The following is a 22007-nucleotide window of genomic DNA, read 5'->3' as shown; positions in this document are numbered from 1 at the left end:
GATGTTCAAGTATACAAATCATTTTCATTTTGTAGACAAAAAGTGAATGAAAATGAGGTAAATGGAAATAACAGATCAATATAGCAGGGAACATAAAGTACACATATTGTTTGCTTTGGCGGGCCATAAAAATGATGTGCTGGGCCTGATTTGACCCCTGGGCCTCGAATTTGCAATGTGAGAAATAAACTCATTCATTGTCAGCCTCGGTATGGATGCAGTTGGTAATGAGAATAATAATAATAATTTTTAAAAAAAGCAAAAACATTTGTAATGCAAAGACTCTTAAACTGCAATAGCCGTCCAATCCATTAGGACTGGGAAGCTTGGCAGCAATAAGCCTGGCAGCCCAAAAGGATTGCAAATCTATCGCCGTCAGTGGCAGCCAAAGAGTTAAAAGGATTAAATACGTTTTTAGGTTGTTCCGTTGTTTTTTTAATGCTTTATAGAAAATGTCCTGACTCTATAGGTTGTCTGAGCGTCGTGGTGACGTCACCGCTACGCAGGGATTTGACCTTTCCGATTGGTCCGCGCCGATCCGCCTCCTTGAGTAGGTAAACTGTGGGGCGTTCAGGGGGGGCGGGACCCTCCTCAACCGGACTCTTTATATTTGGAAGCCTTCCAACATACACGAGTGGGTGACTCTGCTTCGGAACTGCGGGAAGCTCGCCGCCGTATCACTGTTCCAAAAGGAAAGAAACATCTAAGGAAACCGGTGAAAATGCCCCCAAAGAGCGACGATGGCGGATGGAAGAAGTTTCTGTGGGATTCGGAGAAAGGAGAGCTACTCGGTCGCACCGGAGGCAGTTGGTGTAAGTATCAGCCGCCTCGTGCTTTTGCCACCTGTTTGATTTCTCCGTGCTGCGTTCACGTACAACCCGCCCCGTTATGCCGCAATGGGCAATCCGTAAGCTATAAATATGATATGAAATATGACCTTGCGTGAGCGCCAAACGATTGAAAAATTGTGCCGAGCGTCGAGCGGCTTTAGTGAATGCGCGGATCCCCGTCAAAGGGTTAAAAATGCATCACAATTCAAGGTGAGTCAAGGTGATTTGGCCTTGCTCGAAAGTGGAGTGGATTGAAGGGAGGGCTATTGATCCCTATCAAGTTTCCCCGATCAGATGGCGGTGTAATCTTAACGCACAATACGACTGATTAACTAAGGCTTCGACCTTCTCGAGTTTCTTGTGAGGCGCCAGTGCGCATGTCCTTGTAGCTTCTCTCAATGTCACAAGTCATGTACTGTGCTGCACATTCACTGGGAATGATCGGTGTGTGTGTGTTTAGAGGAGGTGAATGTCTCATGTTTGACCTTCTGGAATCCCCCCCCCCCACAAAAAAAATCACCATCACCATTGATGTGTCTGTACATTAATAAATGGGAAAAAATATTTGGCCCTGTAAATATGCTCCATCTCTCTGATAGTCATAGCCGCCTTCATTTTGTTATTATATTTATTAATTACCCCTCAAGAGAGAGTTAAATATCCCCCTGGTATTTCATCATGATGCCGTTTAGTTCTACATCACTGCAAGTGGAAAAACACCTTGAGTAATCTTTATATTGTAGGCATACTTTTCCGGTTACTATATCGTCTTGCGGCAGCTCATTAGAGATAAGCCTTGGCAAAGGTATCTCGGAACGGTCATCATAAAAGTAATGTGTGATTTATTAATGGAGTCCGACTGCTGTGTCCTTTTTGACATTGCTTCCTGCAGCATGATATCAAAGTCGGCTCGCGGCGGCGTGACCTCCTGCCTTAGCTCATTTTGTATCCTCTGTGATAAAATTATTCACGCATGGTTCACCCGCAGTAACTCACGCGCAGGAGACGACTACGATCCACGTGTCTGCATCAGCATTAGAAAAGCTCAGGCCTCATTGAACGCCGTCAAATCCAGATGGACGCTGTTGTATCATCGGATGTTTTAATGCTGGGGCTTGGCTGTGTTTAGAAAGCCTTTGCACGAATGAGTTTATCGATTCCACTGAGCAGAAGAATTAAATGCATTTTTGCCTAACTAGATGGGTGCCTAAAGGCCTAATTTAAGGTCAAATCGATGCATTCAAATGTCAACGTAGGTTGTGATTGCCATGAGTAGGGTTTTTTTAGGCAGATGAGATATTTGTTTTTTCAAACCTCTGTCTGACCTTGTGTTTTTTCGACGGTGACCGCGCCCACCCGCTCCTCTTCCCCCGCAGTTAAAATCCTGATCTTCTATATCATCTTCTATGGCTGCTTGGCCGGCATCTTCATCGGCACCATCCAGGCCATGTTACTCACCCTGAGCAACTACAAGCCCACATGGCAAGACAGAGTCGCACCCCCTGGTAAGTTTGTGTCCTGCTTGCGTGGGGTCGCTGGATTTTGCAGAGCACGGTGGTATCTTGACTTACAAGTGCCATCGTCTATGACAATTCTCAGATAATTAGACTTAAAGAGGCTAAATGCGGTTGGTTGAAGTTGTTTATAATCCCTCCCAGTTCACGTTGTGTATGTAACCTTAATGCATAAAATGCAAACATCTGCCAGGTTAGTGTTAGTATATAACAGAAAAACATGTTAACTGTCTAACAACGGTAGCGTCAATCTTGGTGTATCCATACTGTATATTAGTTGTGCTCTAAAAACTAAGAGTAGTGTATCTTGCTTGATGGCACAACTGTGAGATATCTTTAATATATCGTAATTTGCTATTAGATTATATCTGTCATAAAATATAATGTTCCTCTTTTTTATTTTTCGATTCCCCGATCATGCCAGTCAGGTAATTTTGTGGTTTCGTTTCTTTTACTCAATCTTGTGTTGCTGATCAGTAAAAGAAGTGAAAATAAATGCACTTTTGGTTTGCAGAGGAAGGAGACTTTATTGAGGAAGATCACATTAGCATCCTGCATAGCTGGTTAGTCACCAGATAACACCGCGCAATCCTTTGCAAAGGTGACCGTGAGAGGTGAATTTATCGCGTACAAGCCGATGCCAGGGCTTTATGACAACAAAGTACAATGTAAATGTACTGTATGTAAGCCACCATATTGCAATGGAGAATGAGTCATAGTTGGACCTTCTTGTGTTCAGACTCAGACAGAACTTTACGGTAACACAGTGCCTAAACATCAAGGTCACAAACTTGTGTTCCTAAAACTCTGGTTAAATAGTTGGCACACTTAAATCTCACTTTTAGCACTTTGGTTGTCTTTGTATATTACTGCTTTCCGTGTTAAGTGGGTGTTGTGCATTATATTTTGCATTATACTAATTTAGCCGCTGAGCATTTGTTTGATCTATATTTTACTTTTATTCATTTGTGTGCAAATTTTATCATTTACAAACACATTGAAAAAAATCCATGGCATATTTGTGATTATTTAATGTTCATCGAGGTGGAAAAAATAGGGTGATCACGATTTAAAATTTTGTCCATATAATTTACTGTGAGAGTAATGTTGTAATACCCGTTCAAAATGGTAGCTTGTTTCGCAGGCAGATAAGCATCTCCATGGGGAGAGTTTTCCCAACAAATGCAGGCCTCTTGCGCAGCTTGGAGGATGGGGTAATCATAATGAAGAGCGACTGCAGCGAACAATGCCCTTGTTGTTCTCCCGGGTTTGGTCCATGCTCACAGTAAAAAGTCTCAACTGTACAATTATAAATAGGAACAAACCACGTGACGTCGCATTCTCCACTTGCTCTTAGGAAAGGATTTACAGCAAAGGATTTACAATACGTGTTTGCAAGTGATAAGCAACTAAAGATCATCGCTAGATAAAAATATATTAGCCTTTTTTTTTTTTTAAATAAAAGTATAGTCCAGGTATGTTTAACTGGAATCATAAACAAGGCTATTTTGGTTCCTCACAACTTTAAAACTTAATACCACCCCAATATCCAGTGTCATCTTGGGGGTGTTCAGTAACAGCACAGTGATTTTATTTGATCATGATTTTTTCTTTTTTCTTTTTTTAGCTGACTGAGGATAGATTCCACAGAAAAGCAAAATATACATTTACAGACTCCTAAAATTCATTCTACTACAGTAAATTATGCAATGTTTGGATGGCGACCCCAAGTAGACTAAATACTGGACCCCCGTGTCCACCTATTATTATTACTGTAAAGCAAATGGTTTTTGCATCTTACTAAACCTGATTATGCAGGGGATTACTTCAAATCACTAAGTCAAAAACAAGTTATTAATGATGACGTGACTAATTAGAAACCTTACTGTGTATACGCAGGCCTCTCGCACACCCCGCGATCCGACAAATCCGAAGTATTCTTTAACCCTAAAGACGTGGAGACCTACCTGTCTTACACTAAAGCCTTGAGGGACTTTCTGGCCAAGTACGATGACGACAAGCAACTCAACCAGATGAGCTTTGAGGATTGTGGAGGTATGTCAAAAAAATATTCGCCCCCCCCAAAAGAAAGACTTGCCAAGCTGTTTTGAATACACAATTGACATCCTCTCCAGATGAGCCGATGGAATACAAGAACCGCGGGGACTTGGAGAGCGATGCGGGCGTCAGAAGAGCGTGCCGCTTCTCCAGGACCCTGCTGGGACCCTGTTCTGGATTGGATGACAAAGAAAAGGACTTTGGTTTCGACAAAGGCCAACCTTGTGTGATCGTGAAGCTAAATCGAATTGTTAACTTCCGTCCTCGGGTGAGCTATTTTAAAGTCATTCATCCCGTTCCTTGTTAGAGGATGATTGTGGCCCAACGGTGCTGTAAATTGCACAAAAATGGGGTTAGTGGTTGTGGAAAATGGTACGTGCTTTGAACTTGTTCATTTTCTTTGTATTTAGCCTCCGACCTCAAATGAAAGCATCCCAGAAGACGCTCAATACAAAGTGCAGCCCAATGTGATCCCCATTCACTGCACCAATAAGGTAGTTCACACTTGAAACGCTCATCCGGGATGTTCCTTGTACGGTAATGTATTGCAAGTAATGGCATGCATATTTAGAGTAACATGCACTTTTTACATTATCCCTATTTATACCCTTTAATTTGCCATCATTGTTTGAATATGACTACAGGATGTGAGTATGATTAGCGTGTTTGTTTTCATGTTTTCTTTTTTTCCCTTCAGTGTGCAATTAAAGTTCATGCATTAACGCTTACATGCATGAATTTATGACTTTTTTAAAGCTCATTGGCTGCATTGACAGTGCAAGACGTCCAATCCATTTTGAATGAACGTTCATTTGGCAAGCCTAGAAATAATGGATTGGAAGTTTTGCACCATCAATGGCGCGGAAACATGAGCATCTGTGGCGAATCTTTCTAGTTTACTACCTAAAAATATTCTTTAACTGAAATACGTATTATGTTACATATGCTTAAATGTCGCTTACTGTGTGGAGTTTGCATGTTCTTCCCGGGCTTGTGTGGGTTTTCTTCGGGTACTCTGGTTTCCTCCCACATTCCAAAAACATGCAGGATAGGCAGGCTGGTTGGACACTCTAAATTGCCCTTAGGTATGAGTGCGAGTGTGAATGGTTGTCCGTCTCCTTGTGCCGTGCGATTGGCTGGCCACCGATTTAGAGTATGCCCTGCCTGGTGCCAGTAGTAGTTAGCTGGGATAGGCTCCAGCACCCTCGTGCCCCTTGTGAGGATATGCGGTTCAGGAAATGAATGAATGCTTATATCTGCTAGTTATCTAAAGTTGTTGTATTTAGGGAAAGTCTCAGAAAAATCCATATGAGAATAAAAATGATAGCAGAAAAGATTCTGATATGTATCCGCTATTTATATAATTCAAGCATTTAAAGAAAAGATGAAGCCTTGTTTAACATGTTTGCATATTGTAATAAATTGGCATACCACTAGAGAGCGCATGTGTCCCACACAATTAAGAATCACTGATTCAGGCCACCTCATTATTTTTTATCCTTCCAGATTATAATGTCATTTCTGCGTGTACTTTTTATTGCACTCTGCTGTTTTTTTTAATACCTGTGAATCTTGGTGCTGTGATGACTAAATTCCCCTTCCCTAAGGCTTCAATGGCATTTTGTAATAATTCCATCTCGTCTGTGTGCCCTACCATTCTCCCATTCCAGCGAGAGGAAGACGCCGGGAAAATTGGCAGGATCGATTACTACGCTATCGGCGGAGGCTTCCCGATGCAGTACTATCCGTACTACGGCAAGCTCCTTCAGCCCCAGTACCTGCAGCCGCTCGTGGCGCTGCACTTCACCAACCTGACCAGGAACGAAGAGCTGCGCGTCGAGTGCAAAGTTTACGGCGACAACATATCTTACAGCGACAAGGACCGCTACCAGGGACGCTTTGACATCAAGTTCATGGTCAAGGGTTTATGACCGCCACCAGAACAGCAGAGCACTTTCCCGTCGACACCCTCCCTCCTTCCCTCTCTCTCTACTCCCTCCTATTCAAGCCCCTGAAATGAAGTAGACAAGTAGTTGGGGCGCCAAGTTGATCACACTTGCCTTCAGTTAGCATTGGCGCGCAAATTTTAGTGGGGAAAAGTAGCTGTTAGGCCACACAAGTGTATTTATTCCGCTTTAAGAATGACATGTTCCCCGCAAGCAATTTGTGGCTGTCGTTCATTCATGAGTATAGAAGTGGACCACCACCCGTTCCATCCCCCTCCCGACCTGTCCATTAGTTGTTCCTCCTCCGCCTCCCACTTGTCGTATCACTGCCTAGGTACCTCGCTTTTCCTTCATATTTTCCAGCGTGATGTTCCACGGCCCATAGTGATTGATTGGCTCGGACCACTCTTCTGATCTTAAATGGAAAAAGTCTGCACTCCAGAGAACCTTTTTGTTTTTTCTGTCGTTTTTATCTTTGATTATGGGGGCCTTGTTTTTACTTCGCCTTCTTTTTGTGCTTAAATCACTTGAAGTGTGAAGGGGTTTTATTAAATGCCTTTTAATTGATTTTCTTTTTTTGTGCTTTTCAGCCCGTGGGTTACACTCTCCTGCAGGGCTCACGGTGCTGACCTCGACCTTATGTTCCTCTCCTTCGGACCGCATCACGATATTGTGGTGCGGTCAGGCTCTGAATGTTTTTAGCCATCAAACACGGTGGATGAATTGTATATTTATACAGTTGTACATTTTGTTTCTGTGCAAAGATATTGTTGATGTATACATGCAATACCAAAGTGATCTTTCAAAGGGTCAACATTAGTTTGCCTTGCAACCTTTTTAGCGACTCACTGGAAATGTAAGGGGCCTTTTGGGCGATGAATGTAGTCGGAACCAGGGCGCTTAAATACAGCAATGATCACAATGTTCATGCATTTTGAATTCTTAACAAAAAAAGAGGGTAAAAGAACCTCAGAAAGCTCTTGTGGCTTTTAGGTGACGAACCATGTTGGCAATTTAGTGTATAGGCTCATGTCTGGAACACTTGAACTTGTACAACCTACCATCATTTCATGCACCCTTTGCCATTTAATCCAAGATAGAAACTAATAAAATCCTAATACTCCTCTTTTGTGCTTTGCTTTTGTTTGTTTAACACATGCTCACCTCCACCTAAAAGGGTAGGCAATAATTTCAAGCAGTTATTAAATGATAAAAAGCTCACCCTTTATTTTTGTGAGGTTGGCTGGGGTCCTAAACACATTTCTCACATGTTTGGGATATATTTTTAAAATCTACAGCTTCCAAGCCATAATGCTCTTCAGTGAACAATAACAGAAAACAACCAAAATGCCTAATTTAACCACAGAGGTTATTTTCAATGTTTTAGTGTTATTCCCCCCATTCCCCCCCCCCCCCGATTAAAATATTTTGCATTATTTCCACTGACTTGTTTACTGTTTTTAATGTGAATATAAAAGTGCGTCTGTCAGCTCAGCAACTGGCTGATAACCAGTTTAAGGTGTAATAAAGACTTAATTCACAGAGTCAGTGTCAGTTGTACAAGGATGCATCTTAAATTAAAAAAAAATAATGAGTGATGCTTTCCATCAACATGAAGCCTCTAAATCTACAAAGTACTACATGTATGTCTTTTTTTGTCTGCACTCCTTTAAGCATGCTTATGAGGATAATGATGATACTGCAATGAAATACTGCTGACAGTACTGTGAATGCACATGAGGTTAGTGATGATTATCATCACAAAGCAAGAATGGCATGTCCCAACCCATCCAACCCCTGTGAGAGGTGTTAATTTGGTTACTAAGGAGAACAGAGTTAGCAGGTGTGAAGTTTGCGATTGTTTGTGGTCTCAAGGCTGGCTTCAAAACACAGAAGTTGGTGAAAGTGCTCACTTTCTGTGTGGCTACACTACATGAGAGGAGATTAGTATGTGGTATCGCTTTTTTAATCTACTACAAGGTGCCAATTGATACAACGACAATTACATATGACCACTATATCTTTGATAAAAATAAAAATGGGAATCTTGTCATTACATTTTCAGTGACTCTCATCGCTCACAGTTTACAGCTTTAGAAGGGGTTTATTGAAAGGGAGGATAGAAATAGCTATGTTCAGATTAGCTCAAGCTGCTGGTGGATCCTCCTATGGCTGCCTACACACACACACACTAAGAAGCTTTGCACTGACTGGAAGGGATAAAAATAAATAGGCACTTTTGACAACAGTCACTATTCTTGATCTAATGATGTTGGCACTAAATAAAAATATTACACCTGTAAAATTCTAGCCTTGAAAGAGGTACCTATTATACTTCGGAATCAATTTGTGTTCATCCCAATATGTAAAAATAGATGAAACACTACAATTGATTAATCAATAAATGTACTAATATCGGAAATTGATCTATCGTTAAAGGCAAAAATAAGCATGTTTGTTTCAATTGTTCATCTTTTTGGGGTGTTAAAGAGATTCCATAAACAAGCTGATTCAGTGTGCCTTTTCTTCTTGAGGCTCCTCCTTCAACCATCTGTCTTTTCCTTCCCATACTTGACTGAGAAATAACAGAGCACCTGAACACATATGGACTAATTCACAACAGGACAAGATCTCAACTCTTTGTTTTCTCCATTTTTGCTTTCTATACAGGTATATAATAACAATATATGCTCATATCTGCTCTGACTTAGGTCATTTACAAATAGGAACAAAGATGGACTATTATTATTAGTGCAGGGTGCACTCTAGCCCTTAATAATCATCAGCCCTCAGATAAAGGTAAGGTCATGAACACTCTGTTCTAGTCACTTTAAAACGACTTTATTTTTTAAGACTGGGGTGGTAGAGATCTAAAAATCCTAATATTACAAAAATGATCTATATTCTGAGTGAGGATTGGAGCAGAGCTGGCAAGGCTAAACCCAAACAATCTTGCAAAGAACATCCTTCAAGTGTATGTGAAGCAACTTGCTGAAAATGAGCAAGTTGCATTTTTCTCAGTTAACGTGATTATTGTGAGATGCTAAACCTAACGTCATACTCAAAAGCAAATGGAAGCAAAATGAGAACTTATGAAAAATTAATCATTTCAGTTGTTGTAATTGACCTCTTCCTCGCAGATGGACAAAGGGACTCGGAACTCCATTGTAGGGACGGGACCACTATCCAGGTGAGTCCGACAGAGGCAGGGATCATAAAGAAAGTAATAACAATGAGTACTAGTTAAACACTTCTTTAAAAATTAAAAAAAAAATCTAGATATCAATTATGTACGGTCAATTTGTTCCCTAGACTGGTTCACATGAGTCCCTCTGGTCTGAACAGAAGTAGACCAACAGAGTTCAGTAAGAGCTACTGTAGAACAAAGAACACCAGAAAAAGGTAAGCTGTGGAAGTATGGAACCAAAATGCCAATTTGTCTGCAAGGTGGACACACCACAAGGAGCAGCACAATTACAGAAAGAGAAACAAAATATAGAACCAAATCATTACATTTGATTCAACGATATTGCCGTATTCTTGAGAAATTCAAACCTAGAGGTGCAACAATGAGTCAAAAACTAATCTACGATCAAATGAATCCTAGTTAGATAATTGATTAATTAACCTGAAAATATTATATTACATTGAGCTTTCTTTTAGTCCAAAAAGAAATTAGACTCAAAATTTTCTTGGTTTATCAAAATCAGACATTTGCACAATTTTAATTTGGGAAAACAGCGGTAATTTTCCCCCCATTTTATGACAAGTTACTGTGCAAACCAGCCACTTAATGGGAATTGAGAACAAGAGTAGGTTTATTGATTTGTGGCAGTAATTACTTTTTTATTATGTCTGAACGTATGATAATAAATGTGAGTTTCCAACTGAATATGTTGTCCTAATATTATTTTTAGGTGGCCTTTGGCTGAACATAACATTAACAACTGCAACAACAATGACGGGTAAGATGTCACTGATTAACGCGCACGTAAATGTGATCTCCCATGAGTTTTCCAGTGCAATTAGGCTGTGACAGTGCCTCTTCAGGACCCAATTGCTATTGCATTATTAAGATAATATCTGTGCAGTTGCTTCAAAACTATGTTTTCTCAGCAAAAAAGATGACAAGAAAGATGAGAAGGCAGAACCTAAGAAAGATGACAAAAAAGATGACAAGAAGGAAGAACCCAAGAAAGATGACAAAAAAGATGACAAGAAAGATGACAAAAAGGAAGAACCGTAAGTCACACGTTTGTTTGTTAACATTCAGAATATGAAACAAAATGATTGTAATTAAGTATGACTAATTTCCTCAAGAAAGACGTAGGAAATGACACGATTTGGGTCAGTCTTAATGTATTCGTATTAGGCTTCAACAAGATCTAGTACGTTGATTTAAACATGAAAACAGGGCCCAAGGCAAGCCCATTCATATGGCCCTTCATACTTTTGTACAACTAAAAATTTAAATATCTCCTATTATCAACTAAAAGGTCCCAATTTGAAATACATGCTCAGATTTGCTGAGACAGATCACATCCCTATAATATTGTCCAGAGCCTTATTATCTAGCAACAACACTCATCCCAAGGCAATTTGTACAGTAGCCTAGAATACTCAAAACCTTAATCTGCATCATTTTGTCAATTTAAAATTTAGCTTCTATCTTACACAGGTTCTTGATTACAAGTGCTACTTGTGTACTCACCACTTTCACCACCATTGCAGCCTACTCAGCTAATATTGATAGCAGTTCCTCTAACAGGGGCATCTAACTCTTGCCATCTTTAGTCACGCGACATGGTTGTTCCCACTCTATTGACGATATACAGTTTTAGATTAGGCTCGACGGGGTGTAGTGCTGTTTTTCATTTAACAACTAGAGCAGACGTGGCCAAGTCCAGTCCTCGAGAGCCCCTATTCAGTCTGTTTTCCATGTCTCCCAACATCAACACACCTGAATCAAATAATCTGGATCAGTAACAAGCTTCTGGACATCTTGCTGATGAGTTGATCATTTGATTCAAGTGTAGTAGAGGAGGGAGATATGGAAAACAGACTGGATAGGAGCTCTTGAGGACCGGACTTGGCCACCCCTGAACTAGAGTTTTTTTTTTATCAATAAGATCCAAGGTGTTGACAAAAAGTTCAAATGAGATGCGTGACTGTGGCTATATGTTTTGTTGTCAGAAAGGAGGTCTGGATCATGGACCCAGCCACCGATACCTACTATTACTGGTTATGCATGATATCCATTCCTGTCTTCTACAATCTCATGTTGCTGGTGACCAGGTGTGGACACTTTTGCTCTCCAGGTCCATTTTCACTTAGAACATTTTGAAGTTAATGCAAATGTTGGTGCATTGCAGAGCTTGCTTCAATGAACTGCAGAACAACAACACAACATTGTGGCTGGTGCTTGACTACACCTCAGATGCCCTCTATCTCTTGGACACTTTTGTTAGAAGTAGAACAGGTCTGTGGCTCTCTTCAGGCATAATTTACAGAAGAAGAAAAAAAAAAAAACCTTCACTTCACAACAATCCTGTTCTCCTTCATAGGTTTCTTGGAGCAAGGGTTGCTCATACGAGAGGAGAAGGTTCTGAGGGAAAAGTACAGGAAAACAAGGCAGTTTCAACTAGACATCATATCCATAATTCCAACAGATATTGTATTCATCAAAATCGGAATGAATAATCCAGAGTGGAGGTTCAATCGTCTCATGAGGTTGGCACGGCTCTTTGAATTCTTCGACCGAACCGAGACGCGTACCAATTTCCCCAACATTTTCCGGATCGGTAATCTTGTACTTTATATTATCATCATCATCCACTGGAACGCTTGCATCTATTTTGCCATTTCCAAGGTTCTGGGCTTTGATTCAGACACGTGGGTTTATCCGGCAACAAAGAATGCTGAATTTCAGCGTCTTGGCCGGCAGTACATATACTGCTTCTATTGGTCCACGCTGACCTTGACCACTATAGGGGAGACACCACCCCCAGTCCGCGATATTGAGTATTTCTTTGTTGTGGCCGACTTTCTCACCGGGGTCTTGATCTTCGCTACGATCGTAGGCAATGTCGGTGCCATGATATCCAACATGGGTGCTGCTCGAGTAGAGTTCCAAGCCAAGATAGACTCAATCAAGCAGTACATGCAGTTCCGGAAGGTGACCAAAGATCTTGAGGCCCGAGTGGTCAAATGGTTCGATTACTTGTGGACGGAGGAGAAAACGTGCGACGAAAAGCAGGTGCTCAAGAACCTTCCAGATAAGCTCAAGGCTGAGATCGCCATCAATGTTCATCTGGAAACTTTAAGTAAAGTGCGAATTTTTCAAGACTGTGAGGCAGGTTTGCTGGTGGAGTTGGTCCTCAAACTTCAACCCCAAGTCTTTAGCCCTGGTGACTATATCTGCAAGAAGGGGGACATTGGGAGGGAAATGTACATCATCAAGGAAGGGAAGTTAGCTGTGGTGGCAGATGATGGAGTCACCCAGTTCGTGGTCCTCAGTGATGGAGCCTACTTTGGAGAAATTAGTATTTTGGGCATCAAGGGGAGTAAAGCGGGGAATCGAAGAACTGCCAACATCCGAAGCGTGGGATACTCTGATCTGTTTGCCTTATCCAAGGATGATCTGATGGAGGCACTCACAGAGTACCCTGATGCTAAGAATGCACTGGAAGATAAGGGCCGCGCCATCCTGATGAAGGACAACCTCATTGACGAGTCGCTTGTCGCCGCAACTGACGCCAAAGACTTTGAGGAAAAAGTGAATGCAGTCGAGGCCAGTCTGGAGATCATGACCGTCAAACTGAAAAAGTTGACGGAACATCATGAATCATCCCAGCGCAAGCTTAAACAGAGGCTCACTAATTTGACAAACCAGGTCAGAACCATCACAGTACCTGACGAGTAGCGAGGGCTCCAGGAGTGTTAATTCTATCATGTTCATCATCAAGATCATTTTTACAATAAAAGCGTTCCATTCTTGTTCTGCATCTCATATCATAATTGACATCATAGTTTTTGGGAGAATCAGTATGATCCAAAACCGAAAAAACTAACTTGATAAATATTGACTATCGACCATAGATAAGGGGAGAAGCTCGGTCATCCAGGAGGGGCTTGGAGTAGAGCCGCTGCTACTTCCGATGGAGGGGCCAGATCAGTTGGCGCGGGCATCTGATTAGGATGCCCCGGGATGCCTCTTTAGCGAGATGTTCCGGGCAAGGTCCCACTGGGAGGAGGCCACGGGGTCGACACAGGATGTGCTAGGGAGACTAGGTCTCCTGGCTGGCCCGAGTATGCCTTGGGATCCTTCCGGAAGAGCTGGATGAAGTGGCTGGGGAGAGGGAAGTCTGGGCCTCCCTGCTGAAGCTGCTGCCCGCACGACCTGACCTCGGATAAGCGGAGGAAGATGAGATGAGATCGACTATGGAATATAACAGTGAGAATTTTAAGGGGGTCTGAATACTTTGGATACACATTTTGTAAAAATCCTGGGAGCTGACATAAAAGTTTCTTGATAAAGATATAGAGATTAATTTCATGTTTATTCTCAGCATGTTCAAAGGCCAAATTTTCAAATGAATTTACGGCAGAAATAAATGATGCAAAATACCCTGTGGGTTTCAACCAATCAGTAGACTGTATAAAGTACACTGGTCCAACTTCATAATTACAAACGTGCTGCTATATAAATACTGTTTTTTTTATTTAATTAGTAGTATTGTCAACAAAGGAAGACATGGTAACTAAAAATGTTTCAGACAATCATGGTGACCTGCAGGCCAAAGACAAAACACAAAAAAACATTCTGGGGTGGGGAAAAAGTCTAAGTGCACTTACACAGTTCTGACATGTTCATGATCTCAGTCTGATCACAGAAAAAAAAAGTTTTTAAGAGTGGGGTAAAATAAAAATAGTTTTGAGTGTGCAATGTTAAACTTTTTATTGTTTTCTTTTTTCTTTAAGAAGAGCAAGAATAAGAATGGGATAAGCCTTTATTAATCCCACAATGGGACAATTCATAATCCAGGAAAGGCTACTCTATTTTGTTTCATCTATTGTCTTTTATTTTCTCCTACAATGTTCTACTGGACAAGTTTTTGTTCAATAGCCCTGGATTAGAATGACTTGTTGTCCCATTCTTCAAAGAATAACCTTTTTTTCACTGCTGGATGGGGCATAAACTAATTAAACCTAAAATAAATAGAAAAATCATCATATCTGTACATAAAAAAGTAAGCGGTGAGGCACCAGCACACCCATGTCAAGTGGGTTTGAGTACTTTGATCAGGAAACCTCTGTGCTTACATTGAAATATTATGAAGGTTGATAATGCAGGCACACACAGTAGAAAGACTTACTTCCTCCCGCAGCCACTTACATTGTGTCGGATTTCACGTTTTTCTTTTTGCTTTTTTTTAAGAGGGGGGTGGGGGGGGGGGGCAGAGCTAGATGAGGTGAGAAAAGTCTATTTGCAGAGTATTTGGAACAGGTGGTGGCAAGAGTGATATTGTGCTGGTAAGGAGGGGGCTGGGGGGCTTAGAGCATGCCAAACCCTTTGGCATAGGTGATGGCTTTCAGCAGTCGCTCCCTCAGCTTTTCCTTGCTGCTGTATTCTGGCAGCAGTAGGACATTAAAGCAAGTGTGAGATGTTGGCAGCCTGTTGAGGGGAAAAATACAACATAATCAGGAGCTAATTGTGGGAGCGAGTGTATCATAAGGTAAGCTGTTTAAACCTTTATTGGCTTTATACAGATCTAAAGGTCTGTGAAAGGTTGTTTTGCTCATCATTATGCGACAGTATTTTTCTTAGGCTTGGGCAATATGGCCTGAAAGTAACGTTTCATGGTTTTTTTCACCAATCATACGATTATTTTCAACCGTTTGCCCCTCTCCTTAAACAGCTTCCTGTAATATTAGGATTGTGACTCACCGATCAGTGTCTGGCCCATTTTTGGCAATAATCATCTTCAGTTTGCCTAGCCCACCAACGGGTGCCCTGTCAGTGCCTGTGGTGAACTGGAGGAAGAGGCGCTTCTGTTCCTCTCCAAAAGAGTGCAAAGTCTCCCAAAACTCCCTAAATACAGAACCGAACACCAAAAAAGGAGGAAAAGTCAATAACCTTAGGGTCACAGTATTGGGATATGTGCACAAGTAGGCCCAATTTTACATCTCTTTTGAGTTATCAAAGTTCATATTAATGGGTGTTCATAGTTGGTCCTTGGAGATTTAGTCACCAGCATCATTTTCAAATAAAGATGAACAGTCTCAATCTAAATTAATAAGAAAAAGTAAGCACAATGTAAACAAAAAAGGAAAATTTACAATATCTCGCTGTATTTTAAAATCTATTTGAAAACAAATTTAGTCCTGTTGACTTTTTTCTGTTATGCCTAAATTTTAATGAAAAATCCAGCATCGTGTTTTTTTTGTTGCATGATTTAAAAAAAAGTTTACTTTTATATTTACAACTGAAGAGACAAGAAACGGTATATTTAAGGACTGTGTTGATCATCTCCACACTAACAACAAACTCGTGACTGTGACTTTTAACTCATCGTGTTATTTGTTCCTTACATTTATGAAATTGGTGAAAATGTTTAAACTAGTGTGTGTGTGTTTATGTTTAGAGATGACATTTTCTTACTTAATGATTCGACAATCTCTGTTGTAGCCTCCATCATATTCTGTTGTGTCTTCTAATGCCAGGAAGTCTAGGTTCTGGACAGGAAAAAAATGAACACTAATGTACACAGTGCATCCTATGTATAACCTCAGCAGCCACCTCCATAGGCTCAACTGCACAAATTCACTCCGATGCAAACTAGTATTGAGAAAAGCAAAGTACAACTACATTTTGATGAGCTCATGATTGGATGGTGCTGTTGTGCCTAATGAAGTGGCTGTTGAGTTGAATAATGTCCATTTCACGTGGTCTTACCCTGCTTCCACATATAAGTAGCTCTATTTCTTCAGGCCTGAAGAGGTACTTGAGTGGTGACTCGTTGGTGACCATGTGAAAACCTCTCCTGAATGCTTTGAACTGCTTCTCCACACTTTTGTTCAGCATGTATTCTGCATACTGAGCCACAAATTCCTGTACACAAACAGAAAAAGGAATTGTTCTCCCTGTCCAAGTGTTAGAAGATCATGGGCTTGGCTTACCTTTCGATTTTCATTTGTCACTGGAATTTTATCCCCGTTTTCCCGTAAATCATACATGAGTGGATTACCGAAGAGATCTGTCTGAGAAATCTGGAAAGTGATCATCATGTCCTCCTCCACGCTACCCGTATACTCTAAAAGCTCCTTCAGGCTTTGGTAGAGAATCTGGCCAATAGAAGAAAAATTAAGCCTGGTGGTAAATAAAAACATTCGCCTTTGTTGATGGACAACTGGACACTTACAGGGTTGGCATCGGCAAGATCCCTGAAAGTTCCTTTCTTGCCCATTAGCTTCCTGTAGACCACCATTGGAAAGTGAACATCCAAGATGCAGTTGTTGTAGATGGCGAGGCCAAGGACTATTCCAATCAGTGTGTACTGGCCTTCATTTTCAAATGATGAAGGGTTGAACCAAAAGAGTTTGGTGAGTTCATCATAGGTGAACATGCCTGCCAAGAGAAAACAACTTTTGCTTTAGAACCCAAGCCTTGTTTCCGCTGAGCAGCAAAGTTCTGTTTGAGTCCAATATTTTGTAAAGAGAAAGGAATAATGAAATTAGTTCAGACTGGACACATAATCCTGTTTTTTGAGCATCGATATTGAGTTGCAAATTTCAATAACGTGAAATCAGTATGTAAGATTGCCTACAACATGAGATTTAGATTGCATGCCCAATCAAAATGTTAGTCCTACATTGATAACAATTTTTATGGGAGGCAATTTCTGGTAGTATAATGTTAAGTCATTTAATATGGAGTTACAACAACAATTCAGAATTTTTGAAGAAAATAAGTCTAATAATATTAAAGTGGCAAAAGTGGTAAAATGGTTTCGTCTACCTTATTTTTCATAAATTTGGATGTAATTATCCAAGTTCCATTGTTTGCACAAACATTTATATTGAAAGTGGGTACAATGTAATTTTTTCAAGTGTTTTTAGTTTGTCCTTTTTTCATCCTTTGTGCAAAATTTCTATTTTGCATTAAAATTGTGGCTAAGGGTTTAAATGTCATTTCAGTTGGGCTGTAATGTCCTACCAATATCTGGGTTGAAGATCTCCTCGACAACAAGCTGAAAAAACTCTTTGGAAACGCCTCCTTCATCAACCCCTTGCTCTCCTTCGAACTCCACATACAGCTGCTTCTTCAAGTCTGCAGGATTCTCCATTGCGATCATTTCCAGCTGTTAAAAAGTAGATTTCATCAGTCACCAACACGGTTTCTCTCTGAAAGCATAAGACCGGGCCACACATACCCTGACCAAAGCGTCATCAATGATGTGGTCGCGTCGGACCTTTAGCCTCAGGTACGGATTGAGCTGCTGGCCCTGCACTAAGCTGTATAGCACCGTAATACGTCGCTCGCTGTACATGCGAATGCGGTTGTCATAGTACAGGCCTAGATTCTTGGTGACAGCATTAAGGATGAAAGGACACGTCATGAAAGAGAATTTGTTTTCAGTTTCAACCTTAAAGAAAGTGTAGTCCTTGTCCATCTCCAACACCTCATTCAGGGGCTCATTAACAAACTCCTCAAAGGGAATGAGCGGCCGTCGACAGTCGTTGGTGCGGATGCCCATCTCCGTCTCCAGCGGGTCCACCCGAGGACCCTTCTTGTTCCGTCTCTCCTCACCCAGCAGCTCCTGTAGGCTGAGCTCGCTAGACTCCGGGATGGGCTCCTCATCTTCATCCTCATTGTGCTCCGTATCAAGGTCGCCGCCGAGCACATTTGCATAGTAGACGATCTTCAAGCACTTGGTGGCCGCCACCACGGAGTCGTCATCGTTCACCAGGTTGCGGCTGTTGAACTCGTTGCTAATCACCTTGTAGGTGATGAGCTGCTGGAAGGTCTCCACCATGCGGCGGATGTGCTGGGTGCTGTAGTGCGCCCACAGTCGAGAGAGTTTGGCCTGAGCGGCCAGCGGGAGTTTACTCATGGCCTTGCAGAACAGTGGGAGGGCAATCTCCAAGTATTCTGGGCTGTGGAGGTTGCTGTTCTCCATCACAATAACAAACAGGTTCAGGTAATTTGGGTCACGAGAATAAACATTATGGTACGTTAGGTCACACTCTACGTTAGGTGAGAGGTAGACCAGAGCGTTTAAGAAAGCAGCTTCTATCTTTTCATTGGCCAGCAGGCGCTCGTACACCCGGCGCACCGCTTCAATGTCTACCGTCACCTCGTCGGGGGCCAGCTTTTGGCTAGCGTTCTCTGCCGACGACCCCTCCCCATGCCGCGACGTTGAAGAAGACGAGGAGTCCTCCTCCATGGCCGTGGTCGAGCAGGCGGCAGACTCTTTTTCATCCTCATCTTTGTCCTCGTCCTTTTCCTGAAGGGACTTGAGCTCCTCCTTGGTTTGTGGATTCGACCTTCTAAAACTCTGCACCAGGACCTCGGCACTGGAGAACACTCGCCCGATTACTCTGATGAGAGGGGAGTAATCCTCTTTCTCACCGCAAAGATCCAAGATCTCGTACACTTTCTCCTCTGTCAGGTAACTCACATCTGCACAATCAGACATGACAACATCTGAATGGCAATGAAAAGTGCACAGAAACAGGATAAGAGACATCTTTAATCCCAAATAGTCGTGAATTAGTAAATAACTTCAAAGCATGTTGAATGTAAGACAATTTACTGATATAAAATGTGTTCTTTCGTTCAATTGGAATCCAGCATCCACTTTGGCTTTTTGTGGAATATTTTGGAGACCCATGTTCTACAGGATTTCGCCTAGTGGTATAATGCATGACATTATCCAGTAGGCCAAACCATGTAGGTCATGGGGAGCGGGAGCCAGACTGCTCAGTTGGAGCATCTGAGAATGACTAGTAGCTGACGGTGTTTCTTGTTTTGCACTGTTTGTTTGTTCTTCCCCCATGAAAAAACACCAAAAGTGCATAAAAATACTGTTAATTTGTTACTCCATTCTATTTCACACACTAGTTGCCGATATATAAGAGAGCATAAATATGCCTAAATAGACAAGAAATATGTAAACAAGCATAGGCTGACCTTTGAAATTGTCTCGTACAGAGTGGACATCTTTATGGTTCATCTTGGTATTGCTACATGGCGAGTTCTCCAGGTAGACTGAAGCTGTACCTTTCTTTGAGGGGTGAGGGTCACATAGTTTTGCATTAACCTTGTAGAGCTCCAGGGCTTTGACAGCTGCCGCATTGTTGTCCATGCGGCGGAAGCCGGAAGACGAGGCACACCATGAGTTGGAGCACGATTCATTCCCGCAACCCTCTGTTAACTGGTGGTAATAGCGCTCTATTAGATGCTTGGCAGCCGCTCGCTTCCTGTGTGGAAAGCAAAAAAAGCAAGACTTAATAAGGATAAAAAAGGAAAACTATAAAATGATATTCAACTTTTACAATTAATGGGAAAATGCGGGTTGTCGTAACCTTTGCACATTAATGATTTCTTGTCTAGTTTTCACTGAAAACGTTTTCCACTTGGCAGCCAACCTATTCAAATCCATAAACTCAAAACTGTGACGCAAATGTGTTAATCACTGTGCACCGAGCATCTGGAGTCTGAACTTGATGGATCATTTTCACGCTGACAATAACGTTCAACTAAGAATAGGTACTTCTTCCACTTATACATGTATTATGCTCTTGCGCTGTGCACGTCACTTACATTCGGCTTGCTTCTGGGTTTTCTACTTCAGGCTCGTCGTATTGTCTATTGAAACAGGCACAGATATATGAAAGTTATTTAAAATGCTATTAATACTATATATATATATACATCCACACAATACACACACACATACATTAGTCATGGCTACAGCAACATTGATGCATCAGTGCATGAACCAAGTTCATTGACGAAGCCTCATGTCAAGGCGTGTACTGCTTCGATAATGACATAAATGAAACAGTCACTGTCGCTTATGAGCGACACAGAGTCACTCTGTGGCTAGAATTAAATGAGGGGTCAATGAGATGCATTTTTATAGATTATTTATTTTAAAGCAGAAGTGACTCCAAATAAGAAACATTTTACCTGCAGCAAGTGTAGCAAGTTAGAGTTCTGAGAATAACCACATATTTATATAATATGCATTCTAAAAATGTTCACTATGCATTTAAATAAATTTTGCTCAGATTGATATAGAAGCAATTGAAATGGCCTAAAATGTGTTGGTGGTCATGGAACTAGTATTGTCTGGTAAAGCAGTCAGTTTACTTACTACCTGTAGGGACTTTTACTGTCCTGCAGGTGTCAATATTCAGTGACACAGTATCAATACAGTTGGGCAGCGAGTCTAAACGGTACATACATGCAGCCCCATCGTCCCATCACTAAATTCTGTGTAAGTGAGTACACAAGCCCAAACCATTATGGTACAACAGAATCCCTGGTTCGCAGCACCGGAAACCGGCTTAAGCATTCGGCGAATGAACATAGCAATGACTAAGCGTTCCGAACGACTTTCAACCAAAGTCTTTTTCGAAATAAACCCGACTTAAGTGCAATTAATGTACAACCATAACGGTGGAACATGCATAGAGAAATGTTATTGACGTGTCTTAACAAGCTGATGTAGCAAGCTAATAGAAAATAGAATGTACTGACTTAGAATAATTCGCTTAATTTTTTTCGATTGCAAGCATAGTCGAATGGATTTTACAATGGCATTGTTTGAGCCCTTTGGAGTGGAAAGTGTGGCAAAACAACATACAGCTGTGGACGGAGCCATCTAGCACTCCCAGCATCCCCGACTCTTTCCTAGCCCCGTACCCACCTGTCAGCTCCTCCTTCTGGGCTAATGTCGGCCTGTGGTGGCGCACACTCACAGTCCTCCTTCTCGTCGGAATTCATACGAGACTTTAACCTTACTTGTTTGTAATTCGGTTGCGTCGAGTAAACGTGTAGTCATCCACGAATGGGTCGGCGCGACCGATGCGACAGGGGAGAGGGATTTACAATTAAAATCTTCATTCATAAGCTTTCATGCAAAGGCTCTTTCCGCTGCCTGAGGTTAGCAGCCATATTTAGCTCGCTTTCACACCGAATACGACCCAGAATGCACCGCGGCCGAGTAGCAAACTCGGGCGGAAGAAAGCCCTTGGTTTCCGGTGTGAACCCGGCCAGGTCGCCGCCTAGTTCCAAACAAGTGCACTGGCGAAATAACAGCTAGGTGCCGGTCTGCATACAACGAGTGTGCCTTTGAATGCCAGTACGTCAGAGGCTTCGCGAAGGCCTGTCCCAATCCATTCGAACTCTGAAGATGGCTCCTTTCACGCACTCATGGGTCATCGTCGTCGGCCAATTTGAGCTGAATTTGGAGGACGCAATGCTAGCACGCTGCGCTAACATACATATCCCAGAATGCCATTCGTGCTGCTGCCACGGCTGGATGTCATTTTAAATGGCGGCATCTACTGGCGACATAATCACATATGAAAGTATTCAACCACATTTTTGTTTACAGGCTTAAGGCCACTAAGGCGCCTACATAGTTAAA

The 22007-nt window shown here is 41.8% G+C and overlaps 3 protein-coding genes across 4 annotated transcripts; 2 read left to right on the top strand and 1 right to left on the bottom strand.

Moving 5' to 3' along the window:
* The first annotated feature begins 613 nt into the window (after nt 1–613).
* On the top strand, nt 614–7473 carry atp1b1b (ATPase Na+/K+ transporting subunit beta 1b). The gene is made up of 6 exons (XM_077605279.1): nt 614–812; nt 2207–2335; nt 4244–4399; nt 4480–4670; nt 4813–4896; nt 6073–7473. The coding sequence occupies exons 1-6, from the start codon at nt 722–724 to the stop codon at nt 6331–6333; spliced, it is 912 nt and encodes a 303-aa protein (XP_077461405.1). The 5' UTR covers nt 614–721; the 3' UTR covers nt 6334–7473.
* A 1444-nt stretch (nt 7474–8917) lies between these two features.
* On the top strand, nt 8918–14300 carry LOC144077456 (cyclic nucleotide-gated channel alpha-3-like). Of its 2 annotated transcripts, none has more exons than XM_077605229.1 (8): nt 8918–9018; nt 9489–9538; nt 9661–9750; nt 10266–10313; nt 10465–10590; nt 11542–11643; nt 11721–11827; nt 11913–14300. In XM_077605229.1, exons 2-8 carry the CDS (start codon nt 9489–9491, stop codon nt 13268–13270), a joined length of 1881 nt encoding a protein of 626 aa, XP_077461355.1. In that variant the 5' UTR covers nt 8918–9018; the 3' UTR covers nt 13271–14300. The 2 variants fall into 2 exon arrangements, with proteins under 2 accessions (XP_077461355.1, XP_077461364.1); XM_077605238.1 differs by having other exon boundaries at nt 8927–9147.
* A 498-nt stretch (nt 14301–14798) lies between these two features.
* Nucleotides 14799–21866, bottom strand: LOC144077448 (ubiquitin-protein ligase E3A-like). Its single transcript, XM_077605216.1, has 11 exons — nt 21285–21866; nt 20174–20218; nt 19541–19830; nt 17781–19030; nt 17564–17708; nt 16770–16975; nt 16528–16692; nt 16304–16459; nt 16010–16083; nt 15296–15439; nt 14799–15022 (listed from the first exon to the last, which is right to left on the bottom strand). The coding sequence occupies exons 1-11, from the start codon at nt 21359–21361 to the stop codon at nt 14902–14904; spliced, it is 2673 nt and encodes an 890-aa protein (XP_077461342.1). The 5' UTR covers nt 21362–21866; the 3' UTR covers nt 14799–14901.
* Between the last annotated feature and the right edge of the window lie 141 nt (nt 21867–22007).

This window comes from Stigmatopora argus, chromosome 1 (genome assembly GCF_051989625.1).
Source record: "Stigmatopora argus isolate UIUO_Sarg chromosome 1, RoL_Sarg_1.0, whole genome shotgun sequence".
NCBI classification, from domain to species: domain Eukaryota; kingdom Metazoa; phylum Chordata; class Actinopteri; order Syngnathiformes; family Syngnathidae; genus Stigmatopora; species Stigmatopora argus.
Note: the sequence above shows the minus strand (reverse complement) of the source record. Positions and strands in the feature narration are given on the sequence as shown.

Excerpts from the sequence above, each read along its gene's own strand:
- atp1b1b (XM_077605279.1), top strand. The coding sequence starts at position 722 with ATGCCCCCAAAGAGCGACGATGGCGGATGGAAGAAGTTTCTGTGGGAT. Across the intron at positions 813-2,206 it reads TCGCACCGGAGGCAGTTGGT|TTAAAATCCTGATCTTCTAT; the intron begins GTAAGTATCAGC and ends CTTCCCCCGCAG. Across the intron at positions 2,336-4,243 it reads AGACAGAGTCGCACCCCCTG|GCCTCTCGCACACCCCGCGA; the intron begins GTAAGTTTGTGT and ends GTGTATACGCAG.
- LOC144077456 (XM_077605229.1), top strand. The coding sequence starts at position 9,489 with ATGGACAAAGGGACTCGGAACTCCATTGTAGGGACGGGACCACTATCC. Across the intron at positions 9,539-9,660 it reads GGGACGGGACCACTATCCAG|ACTGGTTCACATGAGTCCCT; the intron begins GTGAGTCCGACA and ends TTTGTTCCCTAG. Across the intron at positions 9,751-10,265 it reads ACAAAGAACACCAGAAAAAG|GTGGCCTTTGGCTGAACATA; the intron begins GTAAGCTGTGGA and ends TATTATTTTTAG.
- LOC144077448 (XM_077605216.1), bottom strand. The coding sequence starts at position 21,361 with ATGAATTCCGACGAGAAGGAGGACTGTGAGTGTGCGCCACCACAGGCC. Across the intron at positions 19,831-20,173 it reads AACCCAGAAGCAAGCCGAAT|GAAGCGAGCGGCTGCCAAGC; the intron begins GTAAGTGACGTG and ends CTTTCCACACAG. Across the intron at positions 15,440-16,009 it reads AGAGATTGTCGAATCATTAA|GGAGTTTTGGGAGACTTTGC; the intron begins GTAAGAAAATGT and ends TTCTGTATTTAG.